Below are 17,818 nucleotides of genomic sequence, written 5' to 3' on the forward strand. Positions count from 1 at the left end.
GTGTGTGCATGCGGCTCCCCAGGCAGGGCATGGCCAGAGCCACCCGCGGTGGGGAGTCCTCCACATATCCCATGCTCCTCGGCGGGAGGGGATGGGATCACGTCACGCCAGGTGGGGCTTCGCCGTTCCGCTCAGTTGCCTCAGAGACGGGCGAAAGTGTAAACGCACTAGAAAATTCAAAGTTTATAAAAACAAGCCTGTTTGTGTTTTCACATTGGTGTATGTGTATGCTTGTGTGTGGTAATCCCTGTATGTCTGTGACCGCGCTTGTGTGTGTGTGTGTATTTCTGTCTGTTTTAAACCACCTGATCTGCAGCCAGAAACCGTTTTTTTTGCCCCATATTTCTAACAGATGTCGAGGAGGAGACAAGAGGCCTGGTGTGAGCCCGCAATCAAAATAATTATCCTTACAACTGCATGTTTATAAAGTGTTTATGTGATATTCCACATGTAGTCTAACCGAGGGAGCTTTCATGTGTTAAACACACGTAGATGCCCATCTATCATCAAACACATCCTCAGCAGGCTTTACACCATTTGTTATTTTTGCCGTTAAGTAGTCTCATTTATAAGTGCTTGGGTAACATGATGGGCTCGAGGAAGCTGATTTATTTTTTATTTTATCTCCGAGGGTTTTTCTTTCTTTTTTTTTTTTTTTTGCAGAGGTTAACACACTGCTGTCTCCTCATGTAATGGGGCCTGTGTGTGTGTGTCGTAATTCAATGTCTTGTTGTCGAGGAACCAGTGTCAGTAGGTTGATGAGCTGTGCTGTGTACGTACGTGTGGGTATGCATATGTACGTGTGTGTGTGTGTGTGTGCGTGCCTGTGTGTGTGTGTGGCACAGGAAGACTTCACCTGCCAGGTATGAATCATGCAATGTGCTAGCACCAGAGGGTGTGTCCTCTCTGTTTGAGAAGTTAAACGGTTACTGTGGAGATGCTTAGCTGCAGCTGCCTCAACTTGTCTCTTCGCTGAAATGCAGACACTTTGGCCTCCCTCTGCCTGCTGTTTTGGTGTCTGTGATGTGTACAGTACAAGCATGCTGTCATTCACTCACTCCTTCATTCATTCATTCATTCATTCATTCCTTCATCCGCCAATCTGAAAGCAGGCTCATTGAAGAGGGCTGCATTTGAAACTCCTCACCATTTCAGTCTGAGTGATGCGTTCACTCAACATGCAGTGAAATGAAAAATAGGTGCTTCTGTTTCTCACTGTGCAAGAACAAGCAATTCATAAGTTAGGTTAAAACAAACATTCATAAATATGATAGTGCCTTACAAAGTATTTGATTAAAACTATCATAGATTTGGTATGGTATTTAAAAATACCTAAAATTGTAATTTCTCCAGGCCATGACACTGAGTCCAGATTGGCCAGATCCTGATTGTGTGTGTGTGTGTGTGTGTGTGTGTGTGTGTGCGTGCGTGTGTGTGTGTGTGTGTGTGTGTGTGTGTGTGTGTGTGTGTGTGTGTGTCTCTGTGTCTGTGTCTGTGTCTGTGTGTTAATTTTGAACCTTTTTTATGAGTCCCAGCAAGTGAAATGTGCATTCCAGATCAAAGAGCAGGCCTATGGTGTGCTGAGCATTTGTTTTCCTCTCTGTGCTGGTGATTCTATCTAGGCCAGACTAGACTCCCTGGGTCTCGTCGCTTTCATTTAGATCATCTCCCTTCACACATCCGTTTCTGTAGATTGTGAGGACAGGCAAGTCCCCAATGTATGGAAGAGTAAATGAGTACACAGGGGGGAAAAACAGGTAATTATGTTAATCCCACAAATGAATGACCCACTGGCCTCTTATTGTAATTGATTTAATGGAGGCGAATCATATTTATTAGTCTTTTGATATGTTTTTCTATTACATTTTTGATGTGGCTTAATTGGGTTTTATTTAACAGCGGTGGCCTATGGATGGCAAGAATATTTAATAGGAAGAGATGCTTTTCTTTTTTTGGAGAGACAGACTGGGTTGGGGCTGTGATTGAGGCTGTGGCCTACAGGCTGTGTGTGTGTGTGTGTGTGTGAGAGAGAGAGAGATAGAGAGCGCCTGTCCCCACAAAAATGTCCTTCCGGTCTCTCAATTTTACACCTAATCAGCAAAAATAAAAAAACGTAGTAGGCAACCTTGTGTGTGTGTGTGTGCAAGCGTGTATGTGTGAGTGAGTGGGGGGTGATTATTGGTAATAAATACTTTTTTATACATACTTATTATAGAGGCAGTTTTCTTGCTCAGTTAATGAGAGTAATTTGATTTGCTTGAGAGATTACAGTTCCCAAAGAATTAATGTGGCAATCCCATTCCAAGATTTAAAGAGATCGGAGATTGTTCACAGGTCGTGTGCTGCTAGATGCTCTTTTCTCTCTCTCTCTCTCTCTCTCTCTCCCACTCTCTCTCACTCTCTTTCTCTCTCTCTTTCTCTTACTGTCTCTCTCTCTCACACACACACACACTCTGCCCCCCCTTTCTCTCTCACACACACACACACACACACACACACACACACACACACACACACATAGCAAGCTAATGGGGGTGAACTGCAGTCTGTCATTTTCTTGCATTCTCTGCTCTATAGCCGACGTGCCCTTGGTTCCTGCAGAGCTTGTTGTTTAAGGCACTTTTATATCTGCGCCTCACTTTTGATTTGGCTCATTCACTGCAATGGGCATAGTTCTCATGGAAATGGAGGGGATTGTAAATAAGGTGCGGCTGTGTGTGTGTGTGTGTGTGTGTGTGTGTGTGTGTGTGTGTGTGTGTGTGTGTGTGTGTGTGTGTGGCCTGGTGTGTGTGTGTGGCCTGGTGTGTGTGTGTGTGTGTGTGTGTGTGAGTGTGTATGTGTGTGGGTGTGTGAGTGTGTATAAAAAAGGCCATTACGTTATGATTGTAACCTATAATGCCACATCCACCCATTGATGTCTGTCCATGTGCTCTGAAATGCCATGCCAATTTTAGGCCGGCTGATAAAAATCCCCATTTTACAGGACAATGACCTCCATTTATTTGCCTCATGTATTTACAGTTCCTTATTCCAAAGGCATATTAGGTGTTTGTTATTGGAAGAGTCCTTTGTCATTGGATCTTGGGAGTGAGAGTGTTCCTCTGGAGTAGGCGAGCGCGGGCTCGTTCCCACAGTCACTGCCGGGTTTTAATATTTTCATCACATGTTTGTGTAAGCCCTTTAAGCTTGGCACATAACTTAATTTGCCTTGTGATCATCCTCTGCCTCAACTTTTATTGAAGCTTGCAGCTTGGGAGGTGTCGCGGGCAGGCAGCATGCCCAAGGTGGGTCTCGCAGATTGACAACGTCCAATTCTGGCCATGCACAGCCCCCCCACCACACACACACACACACACACACACACACACACACACACACACACACACACACACACACACACATGCACACACACACACACAAACGCGCATGCTAATTACTTGGCCAGTGTTTGTTAAGCAAACCTCTTACACTTACGAGGCTTTTCCGATGACGTTGCTTCTGTGACGCCTGTCCAAAGCATGGCAGTATCCTAAAACACACGCACACAGACGCTCACACAACGCACAACGTTTTGTCTAGAAGTCAGAAGATTATTTTCATTTCAAGTAATCTAAACCCAGCGCACCACGTCACCCACACATCTCTCCATCCTCAAGAGATACTTTTTTTCTCTCCTCCTCTACTGTCTTCTCTTTGGACCCCACCACCACCACCACCCATCCCCGAACACGCCGTGAAGCTTTCAGTTCACTTGATTGGAGATGGGACCGGCCTCAGCTTTGAGATCCCAGGCAGTTTATGACAAAAGCAATTTCTTTCTTTTTTTTCACCCCCCTTTTTCTTGTTTTTTCCCCCCTCTCTTCTCTCTCTTTCTCGCCTGCTCTCTCTCTCTCTCTCTCTCTCTCTCTCTCTCTCTCTCTCTCTCTCTCCCTCCCTCTCTCCCTCCCTCTCCGCTCTTTCTCTACCCGGCTCAGTGGGATCATATTACCCAACTTGGAATGACTTCAGCAGAAGCTGTTATATTCCCATGGAGCGACTTCTCCACTGCAACTCAATCCAGAGCCATGGCCAATTGGGCTGGCCGTGATTTATCGAAAATTTTCTCTCCCTGAGCTCACGCACAGAAACGCATACATGCCCGAGCACACACACACACACACACACACACACACACACACACACACACACACACACACACACACACACACACACACACACACACACATTGACACACACTCTCACTAATTGTATCTCTTAATGTTTCATACACCCACTTTGGGCTCCACAAAGAAAGGGAATCAAGTTGAGTTGATGTTAAATCGTGCAGTGCTCAGTTAATATACAGTAGAGGTCCCCTCGCTACGAGTCCCATGTTGACCGACTTAAATAACGTATGTGACCACCAGTTATGGGAAGATGACAACATGGGACCTGTTCTCAGAGTGATATCAGTGAACCCTGATTACGGAATCTAAACCCAATTCTAGCCCACTGAGTTCCGCTCTCCCAACTGAAAGCCCATCCACAGTAGATGGTGGGTGGGGCAAGACCCCTTCTGCTAATATAATGGCTCTCCTGCAACATAACCGCTTTGATCGAACATTTGCTGTTGTCATAAAGAGGTCATTGAAAAGATCAAGTCTCAAAAGCACAGAAGAGACAGAGTAGAGATTTTTTTTTTCCCCAAGTGCCTTCCAAGGCTTTAGTTTAAAGAAAAGAAAAGAAATAAAAAAAGGGGGGGAGAAACTGAGAAAACACATGTGCAGTGTGTGTACTTTCAGTAGCAGCGGCTCAAGGAGTTTACTGAAAGTAACCCGCAACTCTCAGTCTAAGTGGAGGCACTGAGGCTGTGACAATGAAGAGGCCATGGCTAAGCCCTTGTCTGTGTGAAAATCAAGGCGTTTCGCACTTAGTAATTCTGCCCGGATTACTCAGTTCAGCCCGGCTTTTAACGCGCACATCTCATGCTCCCTCTACACGACTACCTGATGCAACTCCTCCAACAAAAACTGCAATAACAATAAAAATGATTTGGCTTTTCTTTTTTTTGCACCGGCTTCCTAAGCGCTATCTAAATACCCAGCACAGTTGGCATGCCCATACCGTTTTCCGTGTTTTATCGAGTCGACGGAAATTGCAGGAGAATGCCGTGGTGGGCATCCCCAGGCGTCGCATGTTCGGAAGGAAAAGGGAAGGGCAGCGAGTGGGGATGCGGGCGCCTGCCTGCATTGTTCTCAATGTTGTTTTTTTGATTATTTATTTATGTGTATGTTTTTCTTCTTTTTACTCCTCTCTGTTCTAGTCTGCTCTCTCTCTTCTCTCCTTGTCCATTCTTCCGCTCTCTTCCCCTCGCTTCTTGCCTCTTCTTTCATCTCAATCCTCTTCCACCTCTCCTCTTCTCATCCTCTCTTCTCTGTATCTTTAGTGTGGATGTCTAAATGACTCCAGCCCCTCATCAGTCTTCCCTCAGCATCATCTCTTCCTCCTTCTCTCCTCCGGGGTCCCTCCGTGCTGGGGAAGTGGCATCCCTGGTGGAATGGTGGTGTGATTGGCAAGCAGTGGGCATAGAATCTCTTTCTCTCTCTATCCCTCTCTCTATACCTCTCTCCAGCCCCCCCTCTCTCTCTCTCCCTCCCTCCCTCCCTCCCTCTCCTTGATAGACTTCCACCAGTGAAGTGGATTAAATCAGCGCCAGGCTAGTGGAGCTGATTACTAGAATATGAAAATGCCGTATCTTAATGGTACATATTTTCATGAGGCGGCCCCCTCTTGCCTCGCGTTCAACGGCTAATACGCCTATTCTTATGAATCATTTACTTCTTTAATTACCTTTGGCGGCAGATGCACAATGGCGTATTAATGTGAATGATTTTTACGGCCACTCCATCATGCTGAGGCCGCCACGTTGAAAGGCGTAATTGACGTGGAAGAGCGACTCGCGCGGGGAAACAATATTTAGTTGACAGCTTCCCTTGTACGCAGCGAGGGTGTTTATGAGTTTACACCGCTTGGCAACAGCAATAAACACACCGCTCATTCAATAATGCCCCGACGGAGGCAGGCAACACCTTTACACCACAAAGATTTGCGCCTTTTATTGAATCAAACTAAGGAGCAGTTGTGTATGATTGGGCTAAACGGTTAGTGTGTGTCTCTGTCTGTGTATATGGATGGATGGATGTGTGTGTGTGCGTGTGTGTGCGTGTGTGTGCGCGTATTAGCGCATGTTCGTTTTGGCAACTTCTTATATGTCTGTGTTGGCAGCATCATCTTCTAAACAATGAGATGTAGAGCCAGCCTCAATTTGAAACGAAAGGGGAAGCATACATTTTTGTACTTAATCCTGAGAAAGTGTGTGTCTTGGTCTGAGGGGGAAGTTGTGAGAGATAATGTGTGTGTGTCTCCATGTGTGCCTGGGTATCCAATTGTCTGTTTGCATGCTTATGTGTGTGTGTGTGGGTGTGTGTGTGTGTGATGTGTGTTTGTGTATGTGTGTGTCCTTTCAGTGAAGACCTCGAAATGGAGGTCCTCTCTTGCCATCTGTTGTTAAGCTGCTGGTAAGCGGGTTCGGGGAAGCCAAACAAACTGTGGGCCCACTGCAAACGGAATCTGTCAGGCCTGCATAGCAGCGCTGACCTTCTGGGCTGAGCTGACTGGGGGGATATGGTGGGGTGGTTGGGTCAGTCTGCCGTACCAGGCACAGAGATCTGCGATCATGTTTACTCTCACCCCCACCAGCCTGTCCACCCCAGCCCTACACACACACACACACACACAGCCCCTCTATCAGCAGTCACACACCACAGCGTCCGCCTCCAACACTGCACTTGTGTTTAATAACTTCGCTCCCTTTCACTCGTTTTTACATAAAAAAGGGGGGAAAAGAAAACATTTGTCATGGCGGAACATTACCTGTTATTGGAGAAGGGGCGTGTGGCGGGTGGAAGACAAAACAGAATAGGATTTTTATTGAAGTCAGCTTGCATCTTATATAATTGCACGCTGTGCTGTTATATTGTTTAAACATGGCAATTTGAAATGTTTAGTGTTGTCATAAATATTAATAGATTAGTTGAACAGAGCAGCAAGCGAAAAAGGGGGGAGTATAATGGTTTGAAGTAGGGGTACGAAACGTTGATTTATTTATGTATTCGACGTGAATTAGTCTGGGAATCTAAACAGTGGATGGAGAGCGTGTTTCTGAGGGCCTGCGATGCGCGGGGTTTGAGCCTGGGTCTCTGCTTTCCATACGGGAGAGGCTTTTTTGGAAATGGCATTAATTATATACTTACGGGAAAGCCAACCTTCCCTGCTTTGCATTGCAGATAAACCTATCCGTGGCGGTGGAGGAGGGAGGAAAAAAAAAACACGACCAGAAGAAGAAGAAAATGCAATTAATATAAATAGACGTGATCCCTTGTCGCTTGTCCGCTCACGCATGTGCGAGACTTTAGCCCATGTACCGTGTTATCATACAGTATGCATTTCAATTAGAGCGAGAGAGAGAAGAGCGAAACGGCGCGTACAGTAAGCCAACTCTCTCACTGCATGTTGGTGTTTGGTGCATCAAATGCCTCCCATCACCTCTGCGAAAAACATAGTGATTGTCACCCCAATCTGTAACACAGTGTGGCTTATACACTCTCTCTACATTCTCGCTCTCTCTCTCTCTCTCTCTCTCTCTCTCTCTCTCATCCCCGACTATGGCTGGCAATTTTGCCAAATTGACGCCACTGCGAGGAGGCAGCTGAAGTACTTTGTGGGCGATTATTAATGTGTAACCCAAAGCAGGTGGAACAACTGGAGAGATGTGGCCACAGGAGGAGTCTCTGGCTGGGTGGGTGGCTGGGTGGGCGGCTGGGGGGGTGGCAGCAGTGGCGGGGGGGGGGGGGGGGGTGTTAGGAGCTCTTGCTGGGTCTGTTTAAGACTGCTCGTCTTGGAACTGGGGTACTGATTACCTGAGGGCAAGGCTAGGCAACTCGCAATGTGTGGTGCTGCCTCAGAAAGTCAGACAGATGACCTTGACATTTAGGACATGGTCATGTGATCCTGCAGACAAACACACAGAAGAGAGAGAGTGTGTGTGTGTGTGTGTGTGTGTGTGTGCTTGTGTGTGTTGGGAAGGAAAGCCGACGACTTCGCACAAAGTAGCGGTAAGTAGCACACTACGCTATTAGCCGTGTTTTTGCTGGACAGTCGGAGAGCTGCTGTCTCCTGCCTAATAAACTCTAGCGCCTAAGTAAACAGCCTCGCTGGTCCTCCCTGCTCCTCTCCTCTCCACTCCTCTCCTCTCCTCTCGTCTCGTCTCCTCCGTGCCTTGGCCTTAGGGATCTGCTTACACCTGCGCGCACATCTCCCAGCAATTAGGGGCCAATTTGTTTGAATCCATTTCACATTCAAGGTCCTCCCTGCCTGCCGTTGGAGGGGAGGACACCGGTGAGCACTGGGCAAGAGCAAGCACTCTCTCTATCTCTCTCTATCTCTCTCTGGCTCTCTCTCTCTCTGGCTCTCTCTCTCTCTCCTCGTGATAGGCCTGAACAAATATCCAGACCCCTCATTTTTCAGCGCAGTGCTCCCGGCGGACTCCTTGGCTGAAGGGAGACCACTCACTTGGTTACAAACCCACACTCTTTGGCCTTTTGTCATTTTTTCCCTCTTTTTTCTTTTTCTGCCCCCCCCCCTCTATCCTGTCTTCTGAAACAGAGGACAAATCTCCTTGGCCTCCTCTAACTCCCATTAAGACCCTCCATCCTCCTGGTGTTAAATCCCCTCCTGTTTTTCATGTATACACTCTTATTTACAAAGTTGCTCCCAGATTATTTATTGCCATTTGTGTGACTTGGCCACAGCACGATGGTCGGTATTTGTAAGCGTTTTATTTAGTGAAGGTGTTGGATGAATGCGAGAGGATGATGGAGAGGGATTGAAGAGTGTGTGTGTGTGTGTGTGTGTGTTGGGGGGGGGGGGGGGGGTGTTGGGGGGGGGGGTGCATGGAAGAAAAAAGAAAGAAAGAACTTCTCAGTGGAGTAATTCTCTGAGCTGGGATTTGTAAGGCACCCAGAGCTGGCTTTAGCAGCGGGAAACTCACCGTCTGTAAATAATCCACATGCGCACACTGCATATAAAGACATCTAGTACTTAGCCATTCCCTTATCGCTGCTAGATAGCCCTGGGACATGAGAGCAGCCTGTGTTCTCTCTCTCTCTCTCTCTCTCTCTCTCTCTCTCTCTCTCTCTCTCTCTCTCTCTCTCTCTCTCTCTCTCTTCCTTTTTAACTCTCATTTTTTGTGCACTAATATGGTGTGAAAACAGATGCAGATAAGCTGCTCGATGTTTATTGAGTCAGACCCATTAACACAGGGTGAAGGTGTGAACTTTGAACATATTTGAAAAGGGAAATAAAAAGGGGATTGTGAGTGACAAGAATACCAAGTTGCTTCGGCTTTGTTGGCGATAAGACAAGGCCCTGTCAGGTCCTCCAGGGTGTTTTCTAATCAGAAATAATACCTGGAGGGTTTGTTTGGTGCGTACGTGTGTGTGTGTGTGTCTGTGTGTGTGTGTGTGTGCGCGCGCCTGGCCTGAGCGAGAAATAATCCTAACAAGGAATTTTAATGAAGGATTTGCCCGATGTGAAATGTCTTGCTGGATGAATCCCTCTTCCACTGCTCCCCCTGTGAGTCAGTCGTGCCATGTAACGTGTGTCACTGGGGGCTCGTAGAGGACAACTTCGTCATATCTACTACACCCATCATGTACATTACTAGCAAATTGATTCTTTCCCCCCCTCTTGTCTATGTTTTTATATTTTCTTCTAGATAATTCTATCAGAAAACACCCCTGATTTGCATCCGTCCCGCTAGCAGCTAGCGAGGAGCGCTGCCTCCCTTTTGTAACCCAGTCATCTGTTAGCATTATCCCTCTTTGAACTGTTTTTGTATCTGATCAGTTCCACCTAATACGTCTCTTGATTTGTGCTATTGTAGTGCCCTGGACGACATGCTGTTCCCCTCGTTTTTTTTTCTCTTCCTCTCCTTTTCTCCTCCTCCGCGCGCTTTATATGCTCCGGCCTGTCATCTGCTGGCAGTTTATCGGTGTCGTCTGGAGCGGCTCCTCGACGTGTACGTCGATCAAGCGCCGCTACCTTTTGAATGTGAGATCAAACGCTCCTGAATTCCAGGCAAAGAGGAGACAGCAGTAGGCCTCTGTGTAGAAAGAGAGAAAGAGAGGGAGAGAGAAGAAAAGAGAGGGGGAGAGAAGAGAAGAGAAGAGAGGGAGAGAGGGGGGGGCAGGGGGAGAAGTGTGGGAGCTATGTAAACATCACAGTGACAGCTCATAATGGGTTATTTTAGCGCAGACATTAACACTACAGAAAGCCAGGCAGCAACAGTCGCCTTGTTAAACTGCAAATCATTCCGCTGCCTCCAGCCAACCTCACCTCGGAAACGCAGCCTGGCACCCCTTCCACTCATCCCACTTCTCATCTCATTGTGTGCTCAAGAGTACCTCAGTTAGACCCCACATTGCCTTCTCTACCTCGCTCTCACTCTCTCTTTCTTTCACTCTCTTTCTCTCTCTCTCTCTCTCTCTCCCTCTCTCTCTCTCTCTCTCGCTTGCATGCTCACTTGTTTGCTCTCTTTCTTTTTCTCTCTTTCTCTCTTTCTTTCCCTCTCTTTCTCTCTCTCTTTCTCTCTCTCTCTCTCTCTCTCTCTCTCTCTCTCTCCCTCATGAATTACTTCATCGACACAAGCCATTAAGAGCCCCGTATTGTTGTAACAATGGATTGGAGGGGGAAAAATGAATGTGTGCATAAACCTTCAGCTCCCATGATGAGAGTGTGGAGAGATAGAAACTGAGAGAGAGAGAGAGAGAGAGAGAGAGAGAGAGAGAGAGAGAGAGAGAGAGAGAGAGAGAGAGAGAGAGAGAGAGAGAGAGAGAGAGAGAGAGAGAGAGAGACCAGAGATGGCAGCAGCAGACTGTGTTGCATGTCAAACCGAGTGGCTTGGAGGCCGCTTAACAGGGCGTGCTACAGTGTTAGCAGATCATTAAATTGCCTTGTTGACCGAGGCGCTGGGAAGATTAGCGGTGGGCGCGTTTGTGCCACGCAGGTTGCCATATGTCTCTGTCTGCATGCGGCCTCCGCACCTATATCTCATCCTGTTTACTCAAATATCCTGGTCCCTGCTGCCGCTCCCACCTGCTGGCACAGCCGACTGCTTGTACCGATCACACCGCAGACAAACAATTTTTTTTTCTTTCTTATTTGTCAGGTTTCCCATGTCAATCTCATCAGTTGTGCTTGAGGTGATTTTCATGTCAACAGACAGCCCATTGTTTTGCGCCACACCTTTCTCATTTGCTAGTGTTTGTCTAACTTAAGCGATATTTAGAATACTTGTGAGATCAACCATGTACTGTAGACTCCATTCTTTGAATAACTTCATCCAATTACAAACTAGTCTATTTCGATTTGACATTTTTTCAGTTACTTTTAATCCTTCTTGAACAACTGTATTGTTCTCCTTCACAACAACAGATTGCAGTAATTACTTTTAACGTATTTTCTTTTTGCGTTAATGTACAGTCACCCATTCATATTTGACTCTGCTAAATATAGCACCATTTTCCCCTTGGTTTTGCATGTGCCGTTCCTGTGCTGGTTTGTGTGGGAGGCAGGATCAGTCATCACTAAAGGCCAACAGTGTGTCTGTGTAGGCAGGGGGCTCCCCTCCAGAAATTCAGACGAAATTTGGAGCACTACGCACACACACACACACACACACACACACACACACACACACACACACACACACACACAGCTCAAAGCCGGGCAGTCGCAAACGCACACACACTCTCCCAGAATTTGAATGAATTCCTTTCACTTGTAACTTTGCCCTATGACATGTACAGAAATGTGAGACCCATCTGATAAGCTTGGTGTGTGTGTGTGTGTGTGTGTGTGTGTGTGTGTGTGTGTGTGTAGTGTAGTGTGTAGTGGTCAAAGGCAGCCTGGATGAAACAGTGAAGTGGCCGGCCTTAGCCTGTGGTCATATTCTTGCCTTATGATGTCATCCCACAATCTTGGTCTTTTTGAAGGGTCATGCAAACACACATACTCTCTCTTCCTCTCTCACTCCCTCTCTCACTCACATACACACACACACACACACTCATTTCTCCCTCCCCCTCTCTCTCTTTCTACCCCCCCCCCCCCAGTGCACAGCTGTGTGGCCTTGCCAAGACCCAGAGACCCGGCCTCCTCTCTCAACAGCTTCTTTATTACAGAGCCTCTAACAGAGTCACTACAGAGAGCACCTCTTCATTCTCTTATCATTCCCTCTCTCTTTCTCTTTCTCCTTGTCTCTCTCTCTCTCTCTCTCTCTCTCTCTCTCTTTTCATTTTGCCTCCTTTGCTTTCCTCTCCAGCTGGGATATTTTCTTTTCCTCTCATTCACCCTTTTTACCACCTTCATCTCTCCTCTCTCTCTCTCTCTCTCTCTCTCTCTCTCTCTCTCTTCTCCTCCCGTCTTGAATCTGCAGTATTTTTGCAGTGCTTTTTTTCTTTCTTTCTTTCTTTCTTCCTTTCTTTCTCTTCTAACAGCCGCTTTGGCAATCACCCAAACTTATCAGGCTTCCTCCACTGAGGCGAGGAGACTGGGCTGACCGAAGGGGCCTCGGGAGCGAGCAAGCGCACAGAGGCGACATTTCTTTGGCCATGCCCCCGGACTGTTTGTTTAATTGGACGAGTAATCGTCTGAGGAACATGGAAAGAATGAGAACCACCACCACCCCCCCCCCCCAACCCCCACCCCACACACACACACACACACACACACCACCCCCCTATTTACTCAGATGGTTTACTGGTGTAGGTGCGAGGCTGTCCGGCGAGGCTAGCCGAGGCGGGCGGGTGGGCAGGCGGACGCGCTGTGGGAACATGCGCTTTGCTTTTCTTGGTATCAATGTCGGTTTCATGAGCGCTGTTTTTCCCAGCTCTTGGGCTTTGTTTGTTCTGGATGGCATGTTTGATTATTTATCGTAAGGGAAAAGGGAGTAGCTGGAGCAATAAACATGTGACTGCACTGTATTTTGTTTTCCACTGAGAAGGCCGTGTCCTTTAACAGATATTTGGAGCAGCAATAAACCTTTTATTTGCTTTCTGGAGGGGAGAGAGGGAGCGAGAGAGGGAGGGAGGGAGCGAGGGATTGGAGGGTGAGGGTCAGACAGACGGAGGAAGAGCAGGATCAAAAAGCAGCTAGTGGTTCCTCTCTCAGCTTTCCTGTCCAGTTCGAGCTCCACTTATCGCCAGTAAAATAAATGTGTTGGCTGTTTATCAACGTCTGCCACCCCACGCATGTCTTGCTCCAACACCCCCCCCCCCCCCCCCCACCCCCCATGCTCTCTTCACACAAAGTTTGTTTGGTCAACAGACTTTTGTTCTGCTTGTTCCACCAAAAGGAAACTATGTAAATTTGTTTGAAGGAAGCTAGAAGACAGAAGGGGGTAAAAAAACGTATTCTGTTTCATTTCTTTGCACAGTCTGTTTGTGCAGAGAACTGTATCAGTTCAGCCAAGAACACATTGTCGTCGGGGTTACATCTGTTGTGTTAAAAGCCAATAAGGATGGTCCCTGGGGAATGTCTCAAGTCTCAAAACACAATAAAAAATATTTGTCTTTTGTGGGGTGGCTGTTTTTTCTCATCCATTTTATCTTTTTGTTTTCCCCCTTTTTTTTTCAAAGGCTCTACAAGTTGCTCGCCAGATTCTCCTCCAGCAACAGCAACAACAGCAACAGCAACAACAGCAGCAGCAGCAGCAACAGCAGTCTCATCAACAGCAGAGTGGTGCCATTAAATCTCCTAAGAGCAGCGAGAAGCCAGCCGGACTACAGGTAGCTGTAGCATAACTATTGGCTGTTCAAAACAGCACAAGCACAAGTGCTCCTGCCCCACCACAAACCCCTTTTAATGGTTAATGTCTTTCACACTGTGTGCAACATAAAACCTCTCACTCTCTCACACACATGTACACACACACACACACACACACACACACACACACACACACACACATGCACATAAAACCACACACACACATAGTCACATGGACACATACCATCGATATCAGCTTCAAAACTAAACAAAAGCTAACCTTAAAAAAAGCGAAGTTCACCAGGGTTTAGCTGGTGTGTGTTTTTCTTTTTTTTCTTTTTTTTCCCTTTTTGTTTTTGCTCTCTCCTCGGCATTGTTTGTTTGTCTTGCTGCTTCACTGCATGCGTCTCAGTACAAAGTGTACCAGGCCAACTTCATAAACAGGAAATTATCAAAGGCAGGGCTGTGCACGTTGTGTGCTTGAATTTGTCTATTACCAGTGGGCCCCCGTGGTCAGGTGTACGTTGTGTGACATCTGCGTAGATGGTGTCCTCTTTTTTGTTGTCTTTTTGTCTTTCTTTTCCACTTCCAAATGTAGTAGAGCCTCTAGATCAGAAATAGGTGGAAAAAATAGGTGAACATGGTGTTGTTAGTTTGTTTTGAACAGGCGCTGGTTAAAGCCATAGAGGGGAGAGACCGGGGCAGGCTATGGCTTCTTATAGCCTGCAAGGTGCTCTAGGGCTCTACTGTACTCCAGCTTGATGAAAGAGAACCTGCACATGAAGAGAGAGAGAGAGAGAGAGAGAGAGAGAAGAGGAAAGGGAGAGAAAAAGTGAGAATGTGAACACGATGGCAGTCTTCTTATTCTGAAGAGATCTGAGACACTGCCCACTCTACCTCCTATTTCTTCTTCTCCCTCTCACTCACCCCTCCCTCTCGGTCATGCACACACACACACACACACACACACACACACACTCCCTCTCACACCCCCCCACCCCTCGCACGCTGTTGCTCTCGGCCTCAGTCAGCAGGGGGCAGACAGGAGCAGCCATAACCCCCCCACCCACCCCCAGTACCCCCCCACACCCCCTCACCCCACCCCCACCCGGGGGGCTGAAGAGAGGCGTTTATTTGGAAGGCCCCTTTGTGATGCAAAGAGCAAATCCGGACCCACACCCCCCTTCTTCTCATTTTCATTTTTCTGCCGGTACAAGCCCCCTCGCTTATTCGGTTGTTGTTGTTGTTCAGTCTGAAATAAGAACAGCTATCCGTGTCTGATGCAATATTTACGTTGATCTCAGGCAGGGCCGTTGGAAACAGCCGCCGATGTGTATCTCTGTTTGAATAAGGAGGGGTTGTTTGTTTCCCTGCGAAATCGCAAACGACTTCAGGGCATATTTGGTAATTAATACGACGGGGGCCTATTCTGTAGATCTGTGTATGTGCGTGTGTGAGTGTATGTGTGTATATATAATATTTAATACCCCAGTTTCCCATAGGGGGCCCCGTTTTAATGAGCTGTTGTAGCAGCTAGGTCTAATGTCAGGTGGTGAAAGAGTGGCTTTGTTGTGCAGATGTCTCGGGAAGAGCTCCAGAGGATGAAATATGTCTGTGGTGACCTTTCGCTTGTGTGCGTATTTGTCGAGATTCAAATAAGTTGAAAGGATCAAACCAAACAGTTTCCTCGAGTCAGGCTGGGAATTGTGTAGCAGAGGTCAGTGGAGAAAGGGGGCCGGTCGAGCACATTCCGGCGCACGGGCAGTTGTTGGTACATAAGAAACCAGCCCCGTGCTCCCGCTCAGACAAAGGCAAAATTAAAATTCTAATTTATTAATGTATACAGAGAGCTTGCCCAACCTGTCACTCAGCTATTGAAAGGAACGCTGGGGTGGTGGACTGTGTGTGTGTGTGTGTGTGTGTGTGTGTGTGTGTGTGTGTGCATGTGTGTGTGTTGTGTGTGTCTCCCCCCCCCCCCCCTCCTTTTCTTTGCTCGGCTGTGCTGTCTTTGTGAACCTTATATGCTCAGTGCAGTATCCAAGCAGATTGTCAACGGCCTTCTCTACTATGTTCACATTGTGGTTACTTGGCTGATACTCTGTTGATGCTGTTGGTGGGTAAATAGAGCGAGTGGGACAGCTGCAATGAGGCATCTTACAGCAGCATAAATATGCCCACTCCCATTCCAATACAACCCACCGTTGTACTCATCACAAGTCTTTATATATTAGCACTGACATTTAGTTGATACCATTTACAATCAAGAAGTCAAAGGGTATTATCCTCATGCCATAATGACCTGTACTCACATACTAATGAATCCTACGTTTTATTGTCAAAGGTGCAGTATCTTTGGTCACCTGTGTTGTACTCACCGGCTGGTTTATCATGCCACTCCAAGGTTGCATCTCTGTGTAACATTAGCAGGGGAGAATTGTTGATTCTGTTGTCTTTCCCCAGGGGAGTTGGCTCCATGTAAGACCCTCTAAGATGTCTAATGAATAGCGTAGGCCTCCTCAGCCGTCTTACCGACCGTCCTGTTAATCAACCCTCTCAAGCCGGAGAAAGGCATCACCAAAAGACTGTTGCAATACTGTGGCAGAGCTGTCACTTTAATGGGAAGATAGGGATCAACCAGATGTTGATTGGTCATGTGCCAGACCTTTTACAAAGAGAACCCTGAAAGATCTTTTGAGGGGAATTAAAGTCATGTTAAGTCGACTTAAATGAAATGCGTTCCCCGCGTCGTTTTTCATCTGAACACGTGTGCGTGTTTTGATCATCCCATGTTTTTTTTTTCTTTTTTCCTTTTTTTTTTTTTTTCTCTCGCAACGCTGTGAACAAACGAACAAACCGTAGATCTTCCCGTTGTCACTTGAAAGCACCTGCTGGCTGCATCTGCCCATCAGACCAAAGAACGCAAGCATCTGCCAGCAGGCGCATCGGCGGGCTGTGGGCTCGAGTGTAGCCCAAACACACTTGACTGGTCAAAAAAGCGCGAGTAAATTAGCGTCGGGATGACACGAGTAATTAAAGGAGCTCACATGGCACTTTCCCTCACCGTTTACACCTAGCAGTGGCCAAGGAAGAGAGAGGGAGGGGGAGAGGGAGAGAGAAGGAGAGAGAGTGGAGAGAAAAACTCCCACCTTGCTAATTATGGTTATCACTGGAATGGTAGGGCCTGAGTCATTAGTTCCATGTGCATTTAATTAGTGGCAGGCTGAAATTGGATTTAACTTATTACTTTTTCATGGATCACTTTCTTGTCATCACTTCAAATTGGATTGCAGCCCCAGGTAACTAATTATGCCAGCCGCGGGATCGAGAGTGGAAAAATAGGTAATTAGGGAAGAATTCTGTCGGACCCTCACTGATAGTCCACTTTCGCAGTGGAGTGTGTGAGTGTGTGCGAGCGTGCGTGTGCGGCGAAAACGAGCCTTGTTTTAAGGAGCCACGGAGAGAGAGATGCCCTCGTGGTTAACTACCCACTGCTGCAAGGGATCATGGGAGAGTGGCGAGCCACCTGGCACCCCGTACCACATGACGCACGGCAAGGGATGGCTATGTCGGGCGCCAACATGCTCTTGCCACCACCAGGGTGGCTGAATGGGGCTGAGAATAAGCAGCTTTCCCCCTCCTGACTCGTGTCTTTTTAATTGTACCTCCAAATAAATTCCGCTTCAGTTCATCGCCACCTTGGCTGTCACCAGCGCTTCAAATAAAAGGTGTGAAAAAAAAATAGTGGAAATGGTGGCGGTTAGGAACCAAGCTGGCTTCATTTCGAATCGTTGCACTACTGTCAATTGGTGTCACTCTGATACCCCTCTGTGATGATAGTTCAGCTGTGGCAGTTTCTCTGCACCTCTCTATAGGCTAGCTCATCACGCGTTCTTCTTGCTATCTATAGGACTCAGCATTATAAGCAGGTAAACTAAATTCTAATGGCCTTTAG

At 47.2% G+C, this 17,818-nt stretch overlaps 1 protein-coding gene across 8 annotated transcripts in view; it reads left to right on the forward strand.

Moving 5' to 3' along the window:
• Positions 1–17,818, forward strand: part of foxp1b (forkhead box P1b) — a 170,590-nt gene that overhangs the window by 91,010 nt on the left and 61,762 nt on the right. For all 8 annotated transcript variants that reach the window (XM_076267973.1, XM_076267974.1, XM_076267975.1 and 5 more), the window contains one exon: positions 13,737–13,886. In XM_076267973.1, the coding sequence (XP_076124088.1) occupies positions 13,737–13,886 (150 nt within the window). The remainder of the gene's footprint in view (positions 1–13,736; positions 13,887–17,818) is intronic.

Source organism: Alosa pseudoharengus, unplaced genomic scaffold, assembly GCF_046254945.1.
Source record: "Alosa pseudoharengus isolate Yale_2024_CS ecotype anadromous, Long Island Sound unplaced genomic scaffold, YU_APseudo_1.1 YU_APseudo_1.1_scf_5, whole genome shotgun sequence".
In the NCBI taxonomy this organism is placed as follows: Eukaryota; Metazoa; Chordata; class Actinopteri; order Clupeiformes; family Clupeidae; genus Alosa; species Alosa pseudoharengus.